The 21953-nt window shown below is 44.8% G+C and overlaps 1 protein-coding gene across 1 annotated transcript in view; it reads left to right on the top strand.

Moving 5' to 3' along the window:
* Window positions 1–21953, top strand: part of LOC126088812 (choline O-acetyltransferase) — a 125219-nt gene that overhangs the window by 48825 nt on the left and 54441 nt on the right. The window contains exons 4-5 of the mRNA XM_049906868.1: window positions 10920–11152; window positions 16219–16451. Of these exons, the coding sequence (XP_049762825.1) occupies window positions 10920–11152; window positions 16219–16451 (466 nt within the window). The remainder of the gene's footprint in view (window positions 1–10919; window positions 11153–16218; window positions 16452–21953) is intronic.

The raw sequence follows: 21953 nt of genomic DNA, 5'->3' as shown, positions 1-21953 counted from the left end.
GGGCCCACGGTGCGAAGGTACCCAACTGTCTCGGCATCTGTGTTAATAGTTGGTCTATCTTCTTGCCGGTAGTAAAAAATGGGGTGAAATTACAATGAAATGAATACCCTTAGCTGCATACAGGCGTTGATATAAGTCAACGAGGACAGTTGAAAATGCAGAAAATGTATGCCCTGACCGGGACTCGAAGCCGTGATCTTCTCCTTACATGGCAGACGCTCTATCCATATTTTTTTTTTTTCGAAATAGTTCGTTGCGTTGTGGTTTGGGCGGACGTCACAACACATCCGTTCAAGTTGATCGTTAATTCCTTGACTCAGTTTTTTTATTACAGGAAGCACGCAGCCCTCTGACCAAACACGCTGAGCTACCATGCCGGCTCTTTTTTTTTGTGGCGGACGTCCCATGACGCTTGTTCAAGTTCATCATAGATCCATTGATTCAGTTTTTTTTTATTACAGAGGGCAGATAACCCTTAACCCTTTGACCGAACACGCTGAGCTACCGTGCCGGCGTCCATCCGAGCCACCGAGGACACAGAGGATAGTGCGACAGCAGGGACTTATCTCTGGCACGCCACCCGTGAGACCAACACTCGCAACTTCATATAAAAAATGGGGTGTCAACTGCATTAAGACTGGTACATTGGTACAGTGAAAATGCCGTTGGCGCAAAAACTGAAGAGTAGCGCGGAAGTTACGGGTCCGTGCAGGATGAATCACGCTATACCTTGTGGCATCCTCATAGAAAAGATCGGATTTGGCGAATACCTGGAGAATTTTACCTCGTAGTGTCGACAGTGAAATATGGAAGAGGTGATGTTACGGTATGGGCGTGTTTTTCGAGGCTACGAAGTGGTCTTCTTATTGCGCTTAAGAAAACGCTAAATATGGAAGCATATCAACACATTTTAGACCGTTGTGTACTGCATACAATAGAGGAACAGCTCAGAGACGGTGATTATTTACATCAACATGACACTGCACGCTGGCATGAACCAGCGTCTGTCGGACAGTGGTTTTTGGACAACACTACTCTCGAAATGGCGTGGCCTTCACATAGTTCCGACCTGAAGCCAATGGAACGTCTATGGGATGGGTTAGAACGCGGACTTCGCCCCAGACCCCAGTGCCCAACATCACTGAGGAATAACTGGCTGTCATTCCCCAACAGGCATTCGGAGGCATCACTGAAAGCGTCCCTAGGTCTTCAAGTCGTCATAAAGTAGATGGCTGGACACACCTAGTTTTAATGCCCACTAATAGGTGTCCAAATGCTTTCTACCGTATAGTGTATTACTAATTTTATTTCGGACATGGACATCGCTAATAGATCCTCTGTACAGAAGTGATTGTGTACCTTCTGGCGGAACTACCAAATCTACGCTCCCCAAATCCCCTCCTCACTCCTACCCCACCCTGTCCCACCCAAGCATAAAACCACCTTTCTACAATGCAGACTTAGAAAATTTTGTAATTCTGTAAGCATGTTTGATAAAAGTGAAGCATTATCGAAACACATTACTTAGATTAACTATATAGAAGAAAAGCTTTCCACACAAAAAATTTAATTTCTCACTATTGTGACTAAATTACAAATTGTATGAACTTTCTAAAAAAACTTAAAGTAAAATAGAACCTTGTCTCATTGTTTAATACATCTAAAGTACATTGGGTAGTCAGATGTATAATGGAGAACAGATTTTATTTTGCTCCTTCTAAATTATTAATGGTACATAAATTAGGGAGCAGAAACATGAAAGAAATTGCTATAATTAAGGATTGAGAAAATATCTGCTTTTGAGAATGTTTATAATAACATCTCTTTGAGAACAGCAAACTCTCTGAATATTGCTTTGAAGTCAAGCTCAGCTGCTGTGTCGTATTGCAATGACAAGATAGCTATATTAGACAACTAACTTTCTTTCTTTTCTCTGGAGTTTATCTCGTCTACGACGGGGTCCACTCTCTCAGGGTTTCAAAAATTCTATTTTATTATTTAACTTTGCGGCTGGACGCCCTTCAGGACGCCCTTGAGGACGCCACGGTCGTTAAGATGACATGGGGGAGGGTGCATGCTCTCTATGGACGGGGGTGTGGAAGGTTTGTATACCAACCTTGTACACCTTGTATATCTGAATCTTGTAAACTATGAGGCGGAATGTGGGGATTAGTTCATCATTTGCCTAACCAAGGGCAGGAAACCACCTAAAAACCTCACCGCGGATTCGATCTGGCATTTGCTCACTTTTCCTGTCTCGCTAATCAGGGCACTGCGCGTAACGCTATACAGACAGGTCTAAATTAGAAAATTAACAACACCCCTAATATTATTAATTAGCCACAGGAGATTTATTCTTGAATTCTTTTTTACTTACACGGCAACTAATACCAGCTGAAACCTGGGAGCACCAAAAGCAATGGATGGAGGAGCATGTAAACTACACACACCTTCCATTTTTTTTCTTGTTTACTCCAACGTTGCGTCTTGCTCCGCTCCTCATTCAACATAAATGTCCGAAAACGGAACCTTTCGGTCAAATAACTTACTTACTTCAGCAGGCGCTCGTGAATTTGAAATCCTGTAATGCCGAGAAGTGAGTGGAGGAGCTAGGCTGAGGTGTGTGAGATACTTTTCTTCTAAACACATTACGCTTTTATTTCAAAAACTCCCATTAAAAGAAAACCACAATATTCAATTTCATTCCATTTAAAATAAGATATTTTGAAAGAACGGAATGGATATACCTCCACAACTTCCTCAGCAATTACAAAATGAACTTGTAATAATTCAAGGAAGGCACTATAATAAAACCAACTTAATAAAACGGATTTACAAATCCCCCACTATACATGCATAGAAAATTCTGCTGTGACATGAATGCAATTAACCTTCAATAATGCAAAAAATATTTTTATACTGTCGAACAACCTTCTACATTTATGAACAAAGTTAATGAAAGTCATACAGTATTGTTCGGGGCCTCCCCATGAGAGAGGTCTGATTAAATTCTCTCACCAGCAAGACTGGAGCCACCGCGCTCTCAAACTGAAGACAGCCAACTTGCCTTTTCTAAATCGCCACCAGGACATTTCTAGATGATAAATATTGCCACTCGATACCTCTGCGCATACAACGAAGTACGCCAGGGTTCACAGACTCGAAAGAGCGACCATTAGCACACTGGATCATTCAGTAGTAGAAACTGCTTTGACTATGCAGAGCCAGTAAAACAGAGCAGGGCCAGTAAAACAAAAAACGTACAAGGCTCCAGCAGACTGCATTCCTTGGGGGCGCAGCCCAGAGTTCCCCCGCCGTCAGAAAAATAGTACCGAATCCTCCCAAGGCCGCAAGGGTCTGAAAAACGATGGGACCGAGTCCTCCCGTTTGAAGCAGGTAGCAGTTCTAAACGTCATGAATACTCTAAGTAGGGGAAGGAATATGAAGTTACAGTAGAAGATGTAAAAAAATTTCCGTGTGTATTGTATGTTTAAAAGTTTTATGTTTTATCTTATTGAGATAAAGTCAAGCCGGCACAGCGCCAGCGACTATGTCCCGCTCAAGGTCACGCGAAAGTCGTGCATAAATGAATTAATATTTTTTGTTCAAAACATGGGAGGAGTAGGGGAAGGAGATAAGGAACATGGCAGAGATAATTATATTATCGTCTACAATACGACATGCAGTGTGTCAGTTTGGCAGGATTCGGTCCTGTTACCTACTTACCTACCTGGTTTCGGGAGGATTCGGGGCTGAGCCCGTCCTTGGAAGGTCGCTGCAGGGTCCAAGCTCGTGGCGGAAGAGAACTGTTGTCGCTCGATAGCAGACGGCAGGCAGCTTCGTTCAGGAGGAGTCACAGTCGCACTGCACACAACGCTGGCCAACAGCGCTACCTGCAGAGGCGCGCGCGGGAGTTCGCATGCGTCGCAGTTTGAGTTGGCACACCCTCCGTTAAGCATTGAAACAGTAGCGACTTTTGACCTAATGAATACAGATTATGAACTGAGAGTAAGCCGAAGAAAGATGAAAGTAATGAGGAGTAGCAGAAGTGAAATTAGCGAGAAGCTTAACGTGAAAATTGGGGACTGCGAAACAGAAGCACCAGTCTTGTGGACAAAATGGCACGTAACAGACGAAGCAAAGAGGACATAAAGGGCAGATTATTATAGGCAGAAAATACACTCCTGGCCAAGAGAAGTCTGATAGTAGCAAATATCAGTATTAATATTAGGAAGAAATTTCTGAGAATACGTGTTTGGAGCACGGCATTCTATGGCAGTGAATCATGGACTGTGAGAAGACCGTTAAAAAAGGAAGTTTAAAATTAGGTGGACTGATAGGGTAAAGAATGAGGAGTTTCTCCGTAGAATCGGTGAAGAAATGAACATATAGAAAACACTGACAAGAAGAAGGAACAGAAAGAACACATTTCAGGATATCAGGGAATAAACCGTTGTACCTGAGGGAACTGTACAACCTTTAGCGGAAGGCAGAGAACGGTACACACCCAGCAAGTAATTGAGGACGTAGGGTGAAAGTGCTACTCAGAGATGAAAAGGCTGGCACAGGAAAGGAAGTCAAGGTGCGCTGCGTCGAACCAGTCCGATGACCCTTCCACCCTCCCCAAAAAAATGACAATTCACTCCTCCTCTTACTCAAAACAAAGATGTTTTGACGCTCAAGTATTGTAATACCCGTAGCACTGGCATCTTATGAAATACCTTTGTCTTCTTTCGCTCTGAAGCTTTAGGTAAGTAATTTTTTTTCTTTCGATGTTGCCGTGTTATATCATGCCGTGTTTCAGGCCGAGTTTCATGATTGCACTCGACAGAAGATTGGAAAACCGCAGCACGCAAACTTCACGTACATACACACACACTCACACACACACACACACACACACACACACACACACACACACGCACACGCACTTAAAGATTCATTCATTTAACGATATCCATTTATAGCCCCAAGTATTCGATATTTGCTTTTAGAATGGATGTACGCGGTCTTGTGGCAGAATAAACTGCACTTCTTCCTTTAAACATAACATATACCATTTCTTTTATTCTTTTTCAGAACGTATCCTCCCGGAGCTAAAGCAGTAAAATTATTACGATCATCTCTCATTCTACTCACTGATTTAATGCAGGTCGTCTCTCCTCAGAAACAAAAGACATCTGCTCTAGTACTAAATGTTTAACAAATTTGTAAAATATGATTAGAAATTAGTTACGGATTTTTCTCCTTTTGCGTGTGACTATTCATGTTTTTGGCAGTATTTACTGATCTGCTAACCCATACTATTCATAAATTTGGCAATATGTTCCGATCTCAGCCCTTTTCTGAGAGAAAGAAATACACATTCATCGGTAACTGAGTAAACGTTTTACGAAAACACAGATTCATGTCCCACATTTGCCGCATCATAAGTACAGTCGAACCGCCTTTCAACTAAGTGACCTAAATTCGCAAACAATAAAAAATTAGGGCCGACGCTTTTGTACTTTATTTCTATACCGATGATAAAAAACATGAGTGCACGCTATTTTCACTGCTATAGATTCTGTGACAACATACACGTCCACCCGCGAGAATGCGATGTCTGGTGTGAATTTTTCGTATGGATGATCCTTTTGCTGAAATTATTTCAAGTTCTTTATCGTGTTTCATGTTAACACATGAATTCCCATTCTATTTATTTGTTGTCGTGTCATTAGTCATCTACAAACATTTCATTTCCATACTCGCACAATTATTATCTTACAGACATAACAAGATTAAAAAATGAAGATTTAGCGTCGTTATTCAACGACTATAACGAGTTTTCGTCACCGAATGGTAGCATAATAATACTGCATTTTACTTTTTTACATTAAAAAAGAGTCCTACAAAACAGCAAAGGAGGGGAAATAAAAGGAAAGTTATAAAAGATAAAATTTTGTTTCCATTCATCCGAAAAAATCTGAAATCGCTTACAAACTCAATGTTCTATACCGTTCGTCCAGTTTCGAGACTGAATTTGTTCCTGCCTTACAAGCGACGTCAGTATAGTAATTACGACGCAGTTTGAACCAATAACTGTAAACAACAGGTGTGCATTCGATCAGTCAGTAGTGAGCAGGCAGTGTTAAGTGGCGGACGTGCGTCCACAGTGTGTTAGCGTTGTTGTGTGACAAATTGTAATGGAGCAACATCTCTAAATCAAGTCTTCTAGTGATATTCCACAATGTTTCGAAAAAGGGAAGACTCTGTGCGAAGTTGTCCCGCACTCTTTGGCTCACAAACAAAACCGAGGAGGTAATTACTGAATGTTTCTGTAATCAAACGTGTGGACAGGACTTTGGGCGATAAGATATATACAAAACACACACACACTGATCACAACCTTCATAACTATTCTAACAATCACCCTAGACAAAAAAGAGTTGTTATGAAAACCTTGGTGGACAGGGCTATCAAAATTTGTGAACCGTTTATATACGAGACGAAGTTAACTACCAACGGTCGACCTTTAAGAAGAATGGTTATTCTAACAAGGAGATAGAGCTAGATTTTCGCCCTAGGCAGGGAATCAGGATCAACGAGGAACAACGGCCGCTCAACTGGAACGTTTTTCTTCCGTTTATTAGTGAGATTACATGTCGCACTTGGGAAGTGTTGGGTAAGTATGGATTTGAAACTATTTTCAGGCCCACCTGGAAGATAAAAGAATACATAAGAAAGGCAAGAGATATACGACATACTTTGGCTACACCGGGTGTATATAACATTTCTTGTACTTATGAACTAGTATATAGAAGTGTTAACATGATCATAGGAGGAAGTGTGACGTAGGGTAAATCGACCGTGGCGGAACTGTGAACAATAGGGTAATCATGAAATAAAATTCCGAGACGAGCGTCATACCGAAAACGTCGCATTGTCATAAAGAGGCTACTGAGATTTATAAACACCGTATTAACTTTATCAGAAAGGAGGAAGGTGTCCAATTACACTCCTGGAAATGGAAAAAAGAACACATTGACACCGGTGTGTCAGACCCACCGGACACTGCGAGAGGGCTGTACAAGCAATGATCACACGCACGGCACAGCGGACACACCAGGAACCGCGGTGTTGGCCGTCGAGTGGCGCTAGCTGCGCAGCATTTGTGCACCGCCGCCGTCAGTGTCAGCCAGTTTGCCGTGGCATACGGAGCTCCATCGCAGTCTTTAACACTGGTAGCACGCCGCCACAGCGTGGACGTGAACCGTATGTGCAGTTGACGGACTTTGAGCGAGGGCGTATAGTGGACATGCGGGAGGTCGGGTGGACGTACCGCCGAATTGCTCAACACGTGGGGCGTGAGGTCTCCACAGTACATCGATGTTGTCGCCAGTGGTCGGCGGAAGGTGCACGTGCCCGTCGACCTGGGACCGGACCGCAGCGACGCACGGATGCACGCCAAGACCGTAGGATCCTACGCAGTGCCGTAGGGGACCGCACCGCCACTTCCCAGCAAATTAGGGACACTGTTGCTCCTGGGGTATCAGCGAGGACCATTCGCAACCGTCTCCATGAAGCTGGGCTACGGTCCCGCACACCGTTAGGCCGTCTTCCGCTCACGCCCCAACATCGTGCAGCCCGCCTCCAGTGGTGTCGCGACAGGCGTGAATGGAGGGACGAATGGAGACGTGTCGTCTTCAGCGATGAGAGTCGCTTCTGCCTTGGTGCCAATGATGGTCGTATGCGTGTTTGGCGCCGTGCAGGTGAGCGCCACAATCAGGACTGCATACGACCGAGGCACACAGGGCCAACACCCGGCATCATGGTGTGGGGAGCGATCTCCTACACTGGCCGTACACCACTGGTGGTCGTCGAGGGGACACTGAATAGTGCACGGTACATCCAAACCGTCATCGAACCCATCGTTCTACCATTCCTAGACCGGCAAGGGAACTTGCTGTTCCAACAGGACAATGCACGTCCGCATGTATCCCGTGCCACCCAACGTGCTCTAGAAGGTGTAAGTCAACTACCCTGGCCAGCAAGATCTCCGGATCTGTCCCCCATTGAGCATGTTTGGGACTGGATGAAGCGTCGTCTCACGCGGTCTGCACGTCCAGCACGAACGCTGGTCCAACTGAGGCGCCAGGTGGAAATGGCATGGCAAGCCGTTCCACAGGACTACATCCAGCATCTCTACGATCGTCTCCATGGGAGAATAGCAGCCTGCATTGCTGCGAAAGGTGGATATACACTGTACTAGTGCCGACATTGTGCATGCTCTGTTGCCTGTGTCTATGTGCCTGTGGTTCTGTCAGTGTGATCATGTGATGTATCTGACCCCAGGAATGTGTCAATAAAGTTTCCCCTTCCTGGGACAATGAATTCACGGTGTTCTTATTTCAATTTCCAGGAGTGTAGATAAAATATGGATGTCGATTTTACACTGACAAAATGACGATCGATTACTTTCATTGGAGAATATTGGCGCTACCAGAGACAGTCTCGTAGCCCGCGTCATATGATGGACTATGCTGCCCTCTGTACTGCCAACACTCGTATATTTGGCACTCCCACGAGCTCTAATTGCAGCTCCCTTCTTCGCCTCTCTGGACATCTCCCGCAGCCGGAGACGAAAAGATAGAGGAAAGTTTTACATACCAACCACGGCATGTCAGCCTGGAAGTTTTTCATAAAAAAATTATATTTGTTTTCACGTTATTATTTTGTATCAGTTAATTGGGTTCAATTTTCCAGTGAACAGTGAATTTTTAATTTTAATAGAATAGTTAACGGGTTTTTGGCAGTTTTAAGTGAGTTGGATGTCGCGGAGAGCCAAGTTCTTCCACGCCTAATTTCTTCCAAGCTATGACTAGTGAAATATTTTACTTCCTGTCCCTACATGCTGATTCTTGAGATGGGAAATTCAGTTCTCAGAATAACTTAATTCACTAAAGAGAGATTTAGGGAAAGTACTGCATTTGAAGTGAAAAATTTTAAAATTTGCCTTTCTGTTACATTCATTTATTTTCTGGTATTTGCCTGTCGTTACAATGTAAATACTGGTTTTGCATGGACATGAATCTCATATTTTTGGTCTCTCCTTTAAATACTGTTATTCATAACGATGTTGATAAATCGTGTTGAATGCCTAAACTACTTTAATTCTTTTCCTTCTTATTCTCACCAATTCATTAAACAAATAGCACTTTTAATAAGGTGACTCGTACAGCTATCAGAAATTTGAAGAACTTTATGTTCATCATTAGCTGTACAAATATATTATTTACCTTCTACCAGTTTCAGTCGCAGCGATGATGTTCAGAGGAAGAAAGAAAGTTGTACATTAGATGGATATGCCGTGCATTTTCCATTGGCTGAACTGTAAATCATCATAGTCATGAAATGTTTACACAACCGTGTATAACAGACCGAGATCGATACCAGCACAAAATTTGCTTCACTATAATTAAACAGATATTGACCAACAGAGGTCAGTCCTCGCGTTACCTCCTCAATGGTGGTTCTACATTTTTGTGCTGGTATTGAAATCATGGCATGTTATACTTGGTTCCGTAAACATTTCATGACAATGTTGGTTTTCAGTTTAGCCAATGGAAAGTTGAAGATGGTGGCTGCGACTGAAACGGTAGAAAATAAATGGTAATAAAAATTTTACGGCGTATGGCAAATATGCAGTTCTTCATTAAAGAAATGTATAGCAAAATTTTGTAAGGTTAAGTAATGCACCACAAATGCTGCATTATTGGCTTTGAATTCGAAAAGTGCCCTGAATGCTATTTTTGCACGTTATTCACCATCAAATTTCCCAAGATAAGGTCAACCCAGTTTGAATGTAAAGGTTTGCTGACTATGTGAAGCCTAAATGACTAGGAGTCTGGTAACGATAGATACGCTAGCGCACTATGAGGGGCAGTCAAATGAAAAGCGAGCACCCACTGCAGTGGTACCATGGAACGGCTCCATTCAAAAGCAATCATCACTACATGCATTAAGCCATTTACCACTCCAGGAGAAGAGACGATCAGTTCCGATTTCGTTGAACTTGATCGGCCGCTGACAGATCCACAACCGCATCCACTCTTGCACTGCCTTGACCGGCAGAAATCGACGCCCACGCATGTCTTTCTTCCGGCCGCCAAAGATGTGAAACTCACACGGTAAAGAATCCAGGCTGTACCGACAATGTTGCAGCGTTTTCCCATCAAATCGCTGCCGCACGGCCTCTTTTATTGGCAGTGTGAGGCGAGAGTTATAGTGCAACAAGATGATAACGTTCGAAAGCTCGAGCGAAAATGGCAAAGCTGGCAGTGAAAATATCCCGCACCTCTCGGCCAAAGAAATACACATCTGTTCACCCAAGTGACGGTAAGGTCATGATGACCTTCTTCGGTTGCAGGGACCATCTTCGCCTCGAGCTTGGAACCGCAATCAGTACGCAGCACTATGAAGAAACTTTCCAGAAACTGTGACGCGCCATAAATTCGAAACTCGCAGGAATGCCATCGAACGAAATCACCCTGTTCCACGATAACGCCCGCCTCCACACTTCCAGCGATTTGCGACTTTGTGGGGATGCGACTTTGTGGGGAAACATTGCAACATCCACCATACAGCCCGTATCCTTCTACAGCCTATTTTCGCACGTTTGGCTACGTGAAGCCAGACGTTCGTGTACGTGGGTTACCATCGGACGAGGAAGTGCAAGACTGAGTGCGGTTGTGGTTTCTTCAGCGGCCGACAGCGTTCTACGAAACAGAAATTAATCGTCTCATCTACCACTTAAATGTTTTAACACACGTGATGGAACCATTCCACGGTCGGTTTGTGGCAGGTGTTTGGTTTTCATTTGATTGTTGCCCATGCACAGCATTTGAGACGTTGGCAGCTGCCCCCGTTGGCATGCGCAGACGAGCAGAACCGCGCCAGCCTGGAGCAGCTGGAGTCGAGCCTGGTGCTGGTGTGCCTGGACGAGCCGCTGCCCGCCAGCTTCAACAGCCGCACCCTGCGCGAGAGCCGGCCGGAGGTCGCCAGGGGCCACCAGGTGGCGGGCCGCGACGAGACCAACATGGCGCACCAGATGCTGCACGGCGGCGGCTCCGCCCTCAACGGCGCCAACCGCTGGTTCGACAAGACGGTGCAGGTGCGTCACACCGGCGAGGGCACGGCTCACTGCGCGTGCAGCACACAAACAAGCAAGAGTCGCCGGTTTCAAAACACTAGTTCTTACGTCATAGTCAGCAGTTCGGTCGCATAGCAACCGTCATAGAGGCCAACATGTGGGCGCGGAACCAAAGGAGGGCGAGGCGATGTTCCACCCCTTGCCCCCTCCCCCAAAAAGAAATATCACCGTACTAACCACTGATGTAAAAGAAAATTATGATTATTTTAAAACCACACAGTCCAGTTACATTAATCTGAACACCTTCCAAAAGCCTGAGTAACAACATTTTGAGGTGCAGACTGCTGTAAGTCCTGCAGGAAGATATGCAGTGAGGTTCTGGAAGGTATCGATAGGGATGTCGAGCCATCCCTACTCCAGTGCTGCGACCACCTGTTCTAGGTTCTCAGCTGAGGATCCATGGCTTCAGCAGCCCAGTCGAGAAGGTCTCTCACATCCTCGACTGGATTCAAATCTTATTTCTATTTCCAGAGCCACAGCCGTCAGCAGGGTGTATTTCCGCTCATTGTCAAATTACATCCACTTGAGCCTGTGATCGTAATATTTAATTATAAGTACAGTGATAAAATATATATGTGGCTGATTTCCTAGGATGATTCTGTCTATGCCAGTGGCCTGGCCTGTGGCAGGAATACAAATAGTATGTTTACTCAGCGACATGGTACACAGTGATATATTGCCGGGTTGGAGATCAGTTTCACGCGCTGATATTTACGCTTCCATCCTGAGTGGCAGAACAGTTTAATTGAGTCTTATGGTGAATGTGCTTATGCTGCCTGTCTTCATGGTATGTGTGCAAGTGTCTGGCGGTCGATAACTATATGAATGATGCAAAAGGGATGATTTTTTATGGCACAGGATACGAATCGTATGTTTACTACATCGACATGGTGCACGGTGATATATTATCAGGTTGGAGATTGGTTTCACACTCTAATATTCAAGCTTTGGCCCTCAGTGGCAGAGCAGCGTAATTGAGTAAGAGTCTTCCCATATTTGACGATCTGTAGGCCACTTTTGCAGGGTTTAGTTATCAGTGCAATATGGCGATCTGTATAAAATAGTTTTGCCGCTGAAAGTGTCATCTGCAGAAAGAAAAAGGTGGACATTGCTTCCACACCGGTAGCATCAGTAATTTTGCAGGTAAATTCAGTAACAGCTGATCATAATGCTCCATTCATTCATAAGACATCCTTTGTGCTGGGACATAGGAGCTCTATATAGCGGTGAGAACGTTTTCGTTTCAGAGATGATTCTTGAAAGTAGGACTTAACGATTTACAGGAAGGGTAACACGTGATAGACGGAGTGCCACGTTAGGACCATCAGGAGGAATGCATTCGGCGTCATTCTGGGCTATTTTCGTGTACAGTTTCTGTTGGAACAAGAATTTCCATGCGCACAAGCTGAGACATCACAAATCTCCTACAGAAGTGACCATTAAATATTACTGCGACACTTTACAATCTCTAAAAGGTCGACTTGGCTCTGATTTACCTGCATCTTCGAGGGTGAGTCACTTAGCGATTAAGGTCTTTGCCAGACCACAGCTAAAGAGGCATCACGCCAGCAATGGTAAACACTTGCGTGTCCAGAGGGTGACCTGGCTCTTACTTACATAGACATGTGACGTCATATAACACTTGAAGAATTCTAACAGTATACCTGAAAATAGACGCATCTTTCATTTGCTGGCTGTAGGAAACAGTGGCCTGAGAGCAATTGCTCATGCCCCTGCGTTCGTCTGTCCAGCAGTGGCTTGTGGTAGTGTCAGTATGTGGACACGTTGGAGCCTCTGGTTCGTTACAGTTGATGATAGTTCAAAAGCATTTTTTACGTGCAATGAGTGTTTGTGCACTACATTATTTTCGGCTGTTTAGGCATTGTGAGCTTGTTGGCACAGTGTTACATATGCGTTATTTTGACCATTCGACGCGTAGTGGACGTGTCTGCTGAATTACTTTGTGAACAGGTCTGTAGGCTGTGCTATGCATTATTTGGACAGTTTATAATTAGTGAGCATACCCTGCAGAGCCTTTTACATGCATTATTTTGACTACTTACGAGTCGTTTTCATGTTTGCGCATCAGTGTACTGCATTATTTCCGCGACTTACTAGTAGGTTTCAGGTCTGTAAGCTGTGTATTGTGACCCCAAGAACGTCAGAGCGAGTGTTTTGTATCAGTGTAATAAATAAAGTGCGTGAGATCTATCGCTAAATAAATTATTCCAAAATAAATAAAGAACAGTCCTTCGTCTCGCCAGCAGCCCAGAACAGGCTGAGTCCTTTTACCGCCATTTTTCCTGCAGACTGCCATAGGATGAAAGCGCCGTCTGGTGGCAGTACTATGTACTAGATCAGTTGGACTCCAGACCTCATGGTGGACACACTGGATGGAGCTACTGCCTCCAGTTGTTTAAATAAACACTGCATGCAAAATAAAGACTTATGTCTTTCCATCCAGCAGCCCAGCACAGGCTGAGACCATTCCCTGCCAATTCCAAGGAAGAGGTGGCGGTCGGATGACTTAGGTTAATGGACATAGCCCAAGTTACCTATTTTCCTGCCATTTTATTAGGTTAGTGTAGGTAGCCCAAGTGACTTTTTTTCTTTCAAAATTTGAACTTTCGCCCAGTTTCTGGGGGAGGGAAGGGGGAGGGGGTTAGTTAGTGGAGGTAGCCCAATTGACCTATTTTCCCGCCAAAATTTGAACCTCCCACCATGATGTCACTCCAAAGTTGCCATATATATCGTTACCATCTTGGATACGCCATCTTGAATAAATTTGGCATCAATGCAGAGTGGGGTGACAGTGGATTTGCCCTGCTACTGATGCTGTCATCTACCATCTTGTGAAGTCGTCAGTTGATCTAAACCAATTGCAAAATACACTGAAGCGCCAAAGAAACTAGCATAACCATGCGTATTCAAATACAGAGAAATGTAAATAGGCGGCAACACCTATATAACACATCAAGTGTCTGTGAGTTAGATCAGTTATAATGAGGAGTATTCGAAATTTAAGTGCGTTTGAATGTGGTGTTATAGCTGGCGCACGAGCGACGAGGACAGCATCTCCGGGGTAATGATGAAGTGGGGATTTTCCCGTACGATCATTTCACAAGTGTACCGGTACTGTGAATATCAGGAACCCAGTATAACATCAAATCTCCGACATCGCTGCAGCGGGAAAAAGATCCTGAAAGCACGGGACCAACGACGACTGAAGAGAATCGTTGAAAGGGACGGAAGTGCAACCTTCCCATAAACTGCTGCAGATTTCAACGCTGCGCCTTTCAACAAGTTCAGCGTGCAAACCATTCAACGTAACATCATCGAGATAGGCTTTCAGGGCCGAAGACCCACTCATGTACCCTTGATGACTGCACGACACAAAGCTTTATGCCTCACCTGGGACTGTCAACACTGATATTGGATTGTTGACGACTGGAAACATGTTGCCTGATCAGACGAGTCTCGTTTCAAATTGTATCGAGCGGATGGACGTGTATGGGTATGAGAACAACCTCGTGAATCCATGGAACCTGCATGTCAGCACGGGACTGTCCAAGCTGGTGGAGGCTTTGTAATGGTGTGGCGAGTGTGCAGGAGTGATATGGGACGCATGATACACGTAGATACGACTCTGACAGGTTACACGTACGTAAGCATCCTGTTTGATCACCTGCATCCACTGATGTCCATTGTGCATTCCGACGGACTTGGGCAACTCCAGCAGGACAATGCGGCATCCTATGTGTCCAGAATTGCTACAGGGTGACTCCAGGAACACTTTTCCCAATTTAAACACTTCCGTTGGCCACCAAACTCCTTATATATGAACATTATTGAGCGTATCTGGGATGCCTTGCAAAGTGCTATTCAGAAGAAATCTCCACCCCATCGTACTCTTACGGATTTATGGGCAGCCATGCGGGATTCATGGTGTTAACTCCCTCCAGGACTATTTCAGACATTAATCGATTCCATGCCACGTCATGTTGCGGTGGCTGTTCGTGCTCGCCAGCGCCATACACGAGATTAGGCAGGTGTACCAGTTTCTTTGGCTCTTCAGTGTAAGCCGGCCGGAGTGGCCGTGCGGTTCTAGGCGCTACAGTCTGGAGCCGAGCGACCGCTACGGTCGCAGGTTCGAATGCTGCTTCGGGCATGGATGTGTGTGATGTCCTTTGGTTAGTTAGGTTTAATTAGTTCTAAGTTCTAGGCGACTGATGGCCTCAGAAGTTAAGTCGCATAGTGCTCAGAGCTATTTGAACCATATTCAGTGTAATTTAGACAAGGTATCTGTATGGTGCAAAAAGTGGCATTTGACTCTCGATAATGAAGAGTGTGAAGTGATCTAAATGGATGCTAAACGGAATCCAGATAAATTTCCGTTACACGTTAATTCAAACAGTTTTCAAGGCTGTCAATTTAAATAAATCCTTAGGGATCACAATTACGAGTAACTTAAATTGGATGGAGCACATAGCTACTGTTCTGGGGAAAGTAGGTAAAAGACTTCGATTTATTGTCAGAAGGCACAGAAAATTCAACAGGGCTACTAAAGAGACTGGTTATGCTACGATTGTCCTTCCTCCTCTGGAGTATTGCTGCGCAGTAGAGGATCTGCATCAGTTAGGACAGACGGAGGACATCACCGAAAAGGTCAAAGAAGTACAGCTCGTTTTACATTATCGCAAAGTAGGAGAGACAGGGGCACGGATACGATACCCGAATTGGGGTGGCAGTCATTAAAACAAAGGCGTTTTTCGTTGCGGCAGGACCTTCTCATGGAATTTAAATCAACACCTTCCTCCTCAGAATGCGATCTTTGTTTTTTCTTCTTGCCCATCTACGTTTCAATAAAATTACAGAAATCAGAGTTCGTACCGAAAGAGTTAAGTGTTCAAATTGCTCGAAGTTGGTTCGATGACCCCTCTGCCAGACAGTTAGTTGTGAATTGCAGAGTGATCATGCGGATGTAGAGAGTTGGCGAAGTCAGGGTCCGGGCGCTTCACTTCGTGCAGGTGGTGGTGTCGAGCGACGGCGTGTGCGGGCTGTGCTACGAGCACTCGCCGGCGGAGGGCGTGGCGGTGGTGCAGCTGATGGAGCAGGCGCTGGCGGGCTGCGCGGACCTGCCGCCCGCGCCCTCCGAGCCGCCGTGCGCGCCGCCCCACCTGCCGCCCCCGCGCCGCCTGCTGTGGCGCCCCGACGCCGCCCTCAGGGAGGCGCTCCAGCGCGCCGCGCAGCACCTCGACGGGTGAGTGGCCGAGCGCCCGCCGGGGGCCGTTTGCGACACGCGCCGCTCCACTCCCGTGCCTTTGCGCCGCCGATGATACGAGACTGACGTTGCATTCCATCTTCATATTGACCACCGTAAAAGACGCACGATGTTGTTACTGTTGTGGCCTTCTGTACGAATCAGCTCTCTGAGACAGGCCATCGTGTGAAGCTACTTCTTGAAAGTCTGCAAGCTCTCGTAGCTGCTGCCATTTGAGGTAAAATCTTCGAGGTTGTTAGGCCGTGTCATGTTCCTCTTCAATTTCTTCTTCCCCTTTGTCACATGATATCTTGCGAACTGTGGACGAAGGGTATCAGACGGATGCCATATTCCTTGACTTCCGAAAAGCGTTTGACTCGGTGCCTCACTGCAGACTCCTAACTAAGGTACGAGCATATGGGATTGGTCCCCAAGTATGTGAGTGGCTCGAAGAGTTCTTAAGTAATAGAACCCAGTACGTTGTCCTCGATGGTGAGTGTTCATCGGAGGTGAGGGTATCATCTGGAGTGCCTCAGGGAAGTGTGGTAGGTCCGCTGTTGTTTTCTATCTACATAAATGATCTTTTGGATAGAGTGGATAGAAATGTGCGGCTGTTTGCTGATGATGCTGTAATCTACGGGAAGGTGTCGTTGTCGAATGACTGTAGGAGGATACAAGATGACTCGGACAGGATTTGTGATTGGTGTAAAGAATGGCAGCTAATTCTAAATATAGATAAATGTAAATTAATGCAGATGAATAGGAAAAAGAATCCCGCAATGTTTGAATACTCCATTAGTAGTGTAGCGCTTCACAAAGTCACGTCGATTAAGTATTTGGGCGTAACACTACAGAGCGATATGAAGTGGGACAAGCATGTAATGGCAGTTGTGGGGAAGGCGGATAGTCGTCTTCGGTTCATTGGTAGAATTTTGGGAAGATTTGGTTCATCTGTAAAGGAGACCGCTTATAAAACACTTATACGACCTATACTTGAATACTGCTCGAGCGTTTGGGAGCCCTATCAGGTCGGATTGAGGGAGGACATAGAAGCAATTCAGAGGCGGGCTGCTAGATTTGTTACTGGTAGATTTGATCATCACGCGAGTGTTACGGAAATGCTTCAGGAGCTCGGGTGGGAGTCTCTAGAGGAAAGGAGGCGTTCTTTTCGTGAATCGGTGCTGAGGAAATTTAGAGAACCAGCATTTGAGGCTGACTGCAGTACAATTTTACTGCCGCCAACTTATATTTTGCAGAAAGACCACAAAGATAAGAGAAGAGAGATTAGGGCTCGTACAGAGGCATATAGGCAGCCATTTTTCCCTCGTTCTGTTTGGGAGTGGAACAGGGAGAGAAGATGCTAGTTGTGGTACGAGATACCCTTCGCTACGCACCGTATGGTGGATTGCGGAGTTTGTATGTAGATGTAGATGTAGACGTTTCGACTCCTCTGCTGGGATCTTGTTAATGATCTTCTGGTGTCTCCGGTTAGGGGAACTGCTTCCTCAGCATCTTCTAGTGTTCCCGGCTGGCTAAAAAACTAACTGGGGTCACCAGAAGATCCTGAATAAGATCCAAGCGAATGAATCGAAACGTCGATTGTGTAAGAACAAACTGAAAGGAACATGACATGGCCTAACAACTTCGCAGGTTTTATCTTGAATGGCAACAGCCACGACAGCTTGCACAATTTCATTAAGTACCTTCACATGGTAGCTTATCTCGGAGATTCCCGTAAAAGTATTCTGCGGACTGAAGACCACAATAGTTACAACGTAGCGCTGACTGTAATCAAGCTTTGGTATCCCTGCATAATTTTTACCCTCATACTTCCCTCATTTAGTTATTGGCTCAGGATGTGTCATACCCCTTCGTTTCATCTAGTTGTACTATAATGTACTTGTCTCCCAAATTACATTTGATTAGATTAAATTAGATTAGTTTTTCGTTCCATAGATCCGTGCTGAGGAGATCCTCGTGGATGTGCAACATGTCAGTTTTTTTTAAGTTGAAATAACAATACTAATAGTATGAATATATACAATACATCATTTGTTTTTATTAAAAAATTCATCAGTGGAGTAGAAGGAGTTGGCCACTAGTAAGTCTTTCAGGCTCCTGTTACTGATCTTTATTTGTAACTAAATTTTTTATGTTTGCTGGCAAATTATTGAAGATCAGTGTTCCTGAGTAGTGGACCCCTTTTTGAACTAAAGTAAGTGCTTTTAAGTCCTTGTGCAGATCATTTTTGTTTCTGGTATTGTATGTATGAACTGAGCTGTTTGTTGGAAAATTAGATTAGATGCAGCTCTTCTTCATTACTTCCTCTACCTATCCATCTACTGATCACAATTCTCGTGTATGCCTAGGCCCAGGATGCCAACAGGAAAAAGGGCGCCAACAGACGTCGATCGGTGAATGTGCACTCTAACACAAAAGGAAAAATCACGTGCTACGAAAGGATTATCCGAATGGGACGGGACTCTGTAAATGTCGTGTACATTATAGACAAACAAATGATCACATTTTCAGAAAAATTGCAGTATTTGTTCAAAAGAAAGAGCTTCGCAAATTGAGCAAGTCAATAACGCATTCGTCCACTTCTTTCCATTATGCAAGCAGTTATTCGCCTTCGCAATGATTCATAGAGTTTTTTTATGTCCTGCTGAGGGACATCGTGTCAAATTCTGCCCAACCGCCGGCCGAAGTGGCCTAGCGGTTCTAGGCGCTACAGTCTGGAACCGCGCGACCGCTACGGCCGCAAGTTCGAATCCTGCCTCGGGCATGGATGTGTGTAATGTCCTTAGGTTAGTTAGGTTTAAGTAGTTCTAAGTTCTAGGGGACTGATGAAAAAAATGGTTAAAATGGCTCTGAACACTATGGGACTCAACTGCTGTGGTCATCACAGAACTTAGAACTACTTAAACCTACCTAACCTAAGGACATCACACACATCCATGCCCGAGGCAGGATTCGAACCTGCGACCGTAGCAGCAGCGCGGCTCCGGACTGGAGCGCCTAGAACCGCACGGCCACCGCGGCCGGCCGGGGACTGATGACCTCAGAAGTTAAGTCCCATAGTGCTTAGAGCCATTTGAACCATTTTTTTCTGCCTAACTGGCGCATTGGATCGTCAAAATCTTGAGCTGGTTGCAAGACCCTGCCCTAATATTCGTCCTTAATTGGGCAACAATCTGGTGGCTTTGCTGACCAGGGTAGGGCTTACCAAACTCGAAAACAAGCAGCACAAACTCTCTCCGTGTGAAAGTGGGCATTGTCTTGCTGGAATATAAGCCTAGGCTGTCTTGCCACGGAGGGCGACAAACACGAAGACGAGCAGTAGAAACTCTCACCTTGTGCGAGCGGCAATTATCTTACTGAAATGCAGGCCCACGTCACTTTGCCATGATGAGCAACGAAACAGCGCATAGAATATCGTCGACGTATCGCTGTGCTGTAAGGCAGCCACGGATGACAACCAAAGGGGTTCTGCTATGAACAGAAATGGCACCCCTTCTCATCAGAGCCACCTCTGTCCGGGGTGTCTCCAGATACGTCTCCGGCATGGAATCTCGTTGACTGAAATAGAATTGTCTTCAATGATGAGTCCCACTTCGAACTGAGTCCCGATGACCAGTGAAGACGTGTCTGAAAATGCCCCAGACAGTGGTGGGATACCAAACTGACTGTCGCTCACCATATGGCCCGACAAGTAGAGGGGCATTTATTTTCATATCAGGGCTCCTTTGGTTGTCACCAGCTGTATCCTTACAGCAAAACCACAGCGGTACGTCGCCGATATTCTACGCCCCGTTTTGTTGTCCTTCATAGCAAGCCATTCTGGGCTTACAATTCAATAAGGTAATGCCCGCGCGCACACGACGAGAGTTTTCTATTGCTTGTCTTCGTGCTTATCAAACCGCTACCTTGGCCATCAAGGTAGCCGGATCTCCCCTCAATTGAAAACGTTTGGAGCATTCTGGACAGAACCTTCCACCAGCTCGGTATTTTGACGATCCAACGCGTCAGTTGGACATAATTTGGTATGATATCCCTCAGGATGACATCCAGAAACTCAGTCAATCAGTGCCAAGTAGAATAATTGCTTGCATGAGGGCCAGAGGTGGACCAACGCGTTATTGGCTTACTTAATTTTCGAAGCTCTTTTTCTTCAACAAATCATTCAATTTTCTGAAATTGTAATCATTTCTTTGTCTGCACATGTACATCTACCGATTTCCGTCCCAGTCATCACCAACCCACAAAAAAAGAACAGCATATAATTTGAAAACATGGAAGGCAAGTCAGGTACAATGGTAAAAAAATAGTTTGCATGCAATTTGTTGTTCAGTTCAGATGGAGAGCGCCTGATCTGAACGCTGGTCGTGACCATTGTGTACTTGCCTATCGCGTCGATGCATGTACAACGTGACATTGCTTTAGTTATCAGTTGTTATCGAAAAACATCTTAGCTATCATTCATTGGAAAAACTGTTTCTCAGAAATAATTTTGTTGTTATTTTCTGCAAGCAAAAGCTCTTTAAATCTCTCCAAATCCTTGAACAGCACACACTCTAATCTGTATTCCGTTTCAACTCAAACACCATACTTACAGTAAAAATTAGACTTGTTAATTCTCACTAAAGACCATACCACCACAAGCATCGCAACATTTACTAAATCCAGCACGCCTCTCCATTAATCCTAATATCACCAAACTCTAGCTGAGGTTTTTGAATGTAAGCATTGGGTGTTCTTATCGACTTCAAATTGTGGTGAGGTAAGAAGTGTGAATTTACTGGGATTTGTCTGGCTGGGTGAGGAGAGATTGCTTCGAACCGTTCTTTATGACCAGACCTTGTGCTAATACTTTGGGTTCATTTCAGACGTATCTATGACGACTCGTGAAGTTGTACCTCGGGAGTTTTGGAAATGCCCCAGTTAAGATTTGTGGCGCTACTGGTGCTTTTTGAAGGAAATAGGCAACTTGCTACCATTCTTTCTCTCTCTCTCTCTCTCTCTCTCTCCCTCATTACTGCAAATGACACCAATATGACATTATTCTCTACTCGCACTTATCGTAGTCACCATAATCATCAGAGTTATACTTAAGATACCTCGTGTTCAATCTACCATGGCGGCATTAACTAAAACGCCTTGTAGCAAAATAAAAATCAACGCTGTATCACAATTCCTTTTCTTTCACCCCGACTCCATGAACCATTTCCCACAATACACACTCAACTTTTTCAGTGTACGTTCTTCAGATAATAATCTTAAAGCCAAACTAGATAATCCACCCAACACTGCTCCATACCTCACGCTCTTTCTCCTCACCCAGCTTTTCTTTTAAAAATCGCCATTCTCTGCATCTTTACATAAAATCAACAAATTTTCGACTATCTTCACTTTTCGCAAGTAACTTGACCATACCACTCTGCTTCAGTGTAAGCCATAAAGAAAACTGTCTCACTAAGATTTAACCATAAATCGCAGCGATTA

The sequence above is a fragment of the Schistocerca cancellata genome, chromosome 1 (assembly GCF_023864275.1).
Source record: "Schistocerca cancellata isolate TAMUIC-IGC-003103 chromosome 1, iqSchCanc2.1, whole genome shotgun sequence".
Classification (NCBI taxonomy): Eukaryota; Metazoa; Arthropoda; class Insecta; order Orthoptera; family Acrididae; genus Schistocerca; species Schistocerca cancellata.
Note: the sequence above shows the minus strand (reverse complement) of the source record. Positions and strands in the feature narration are given on the sequence as shown.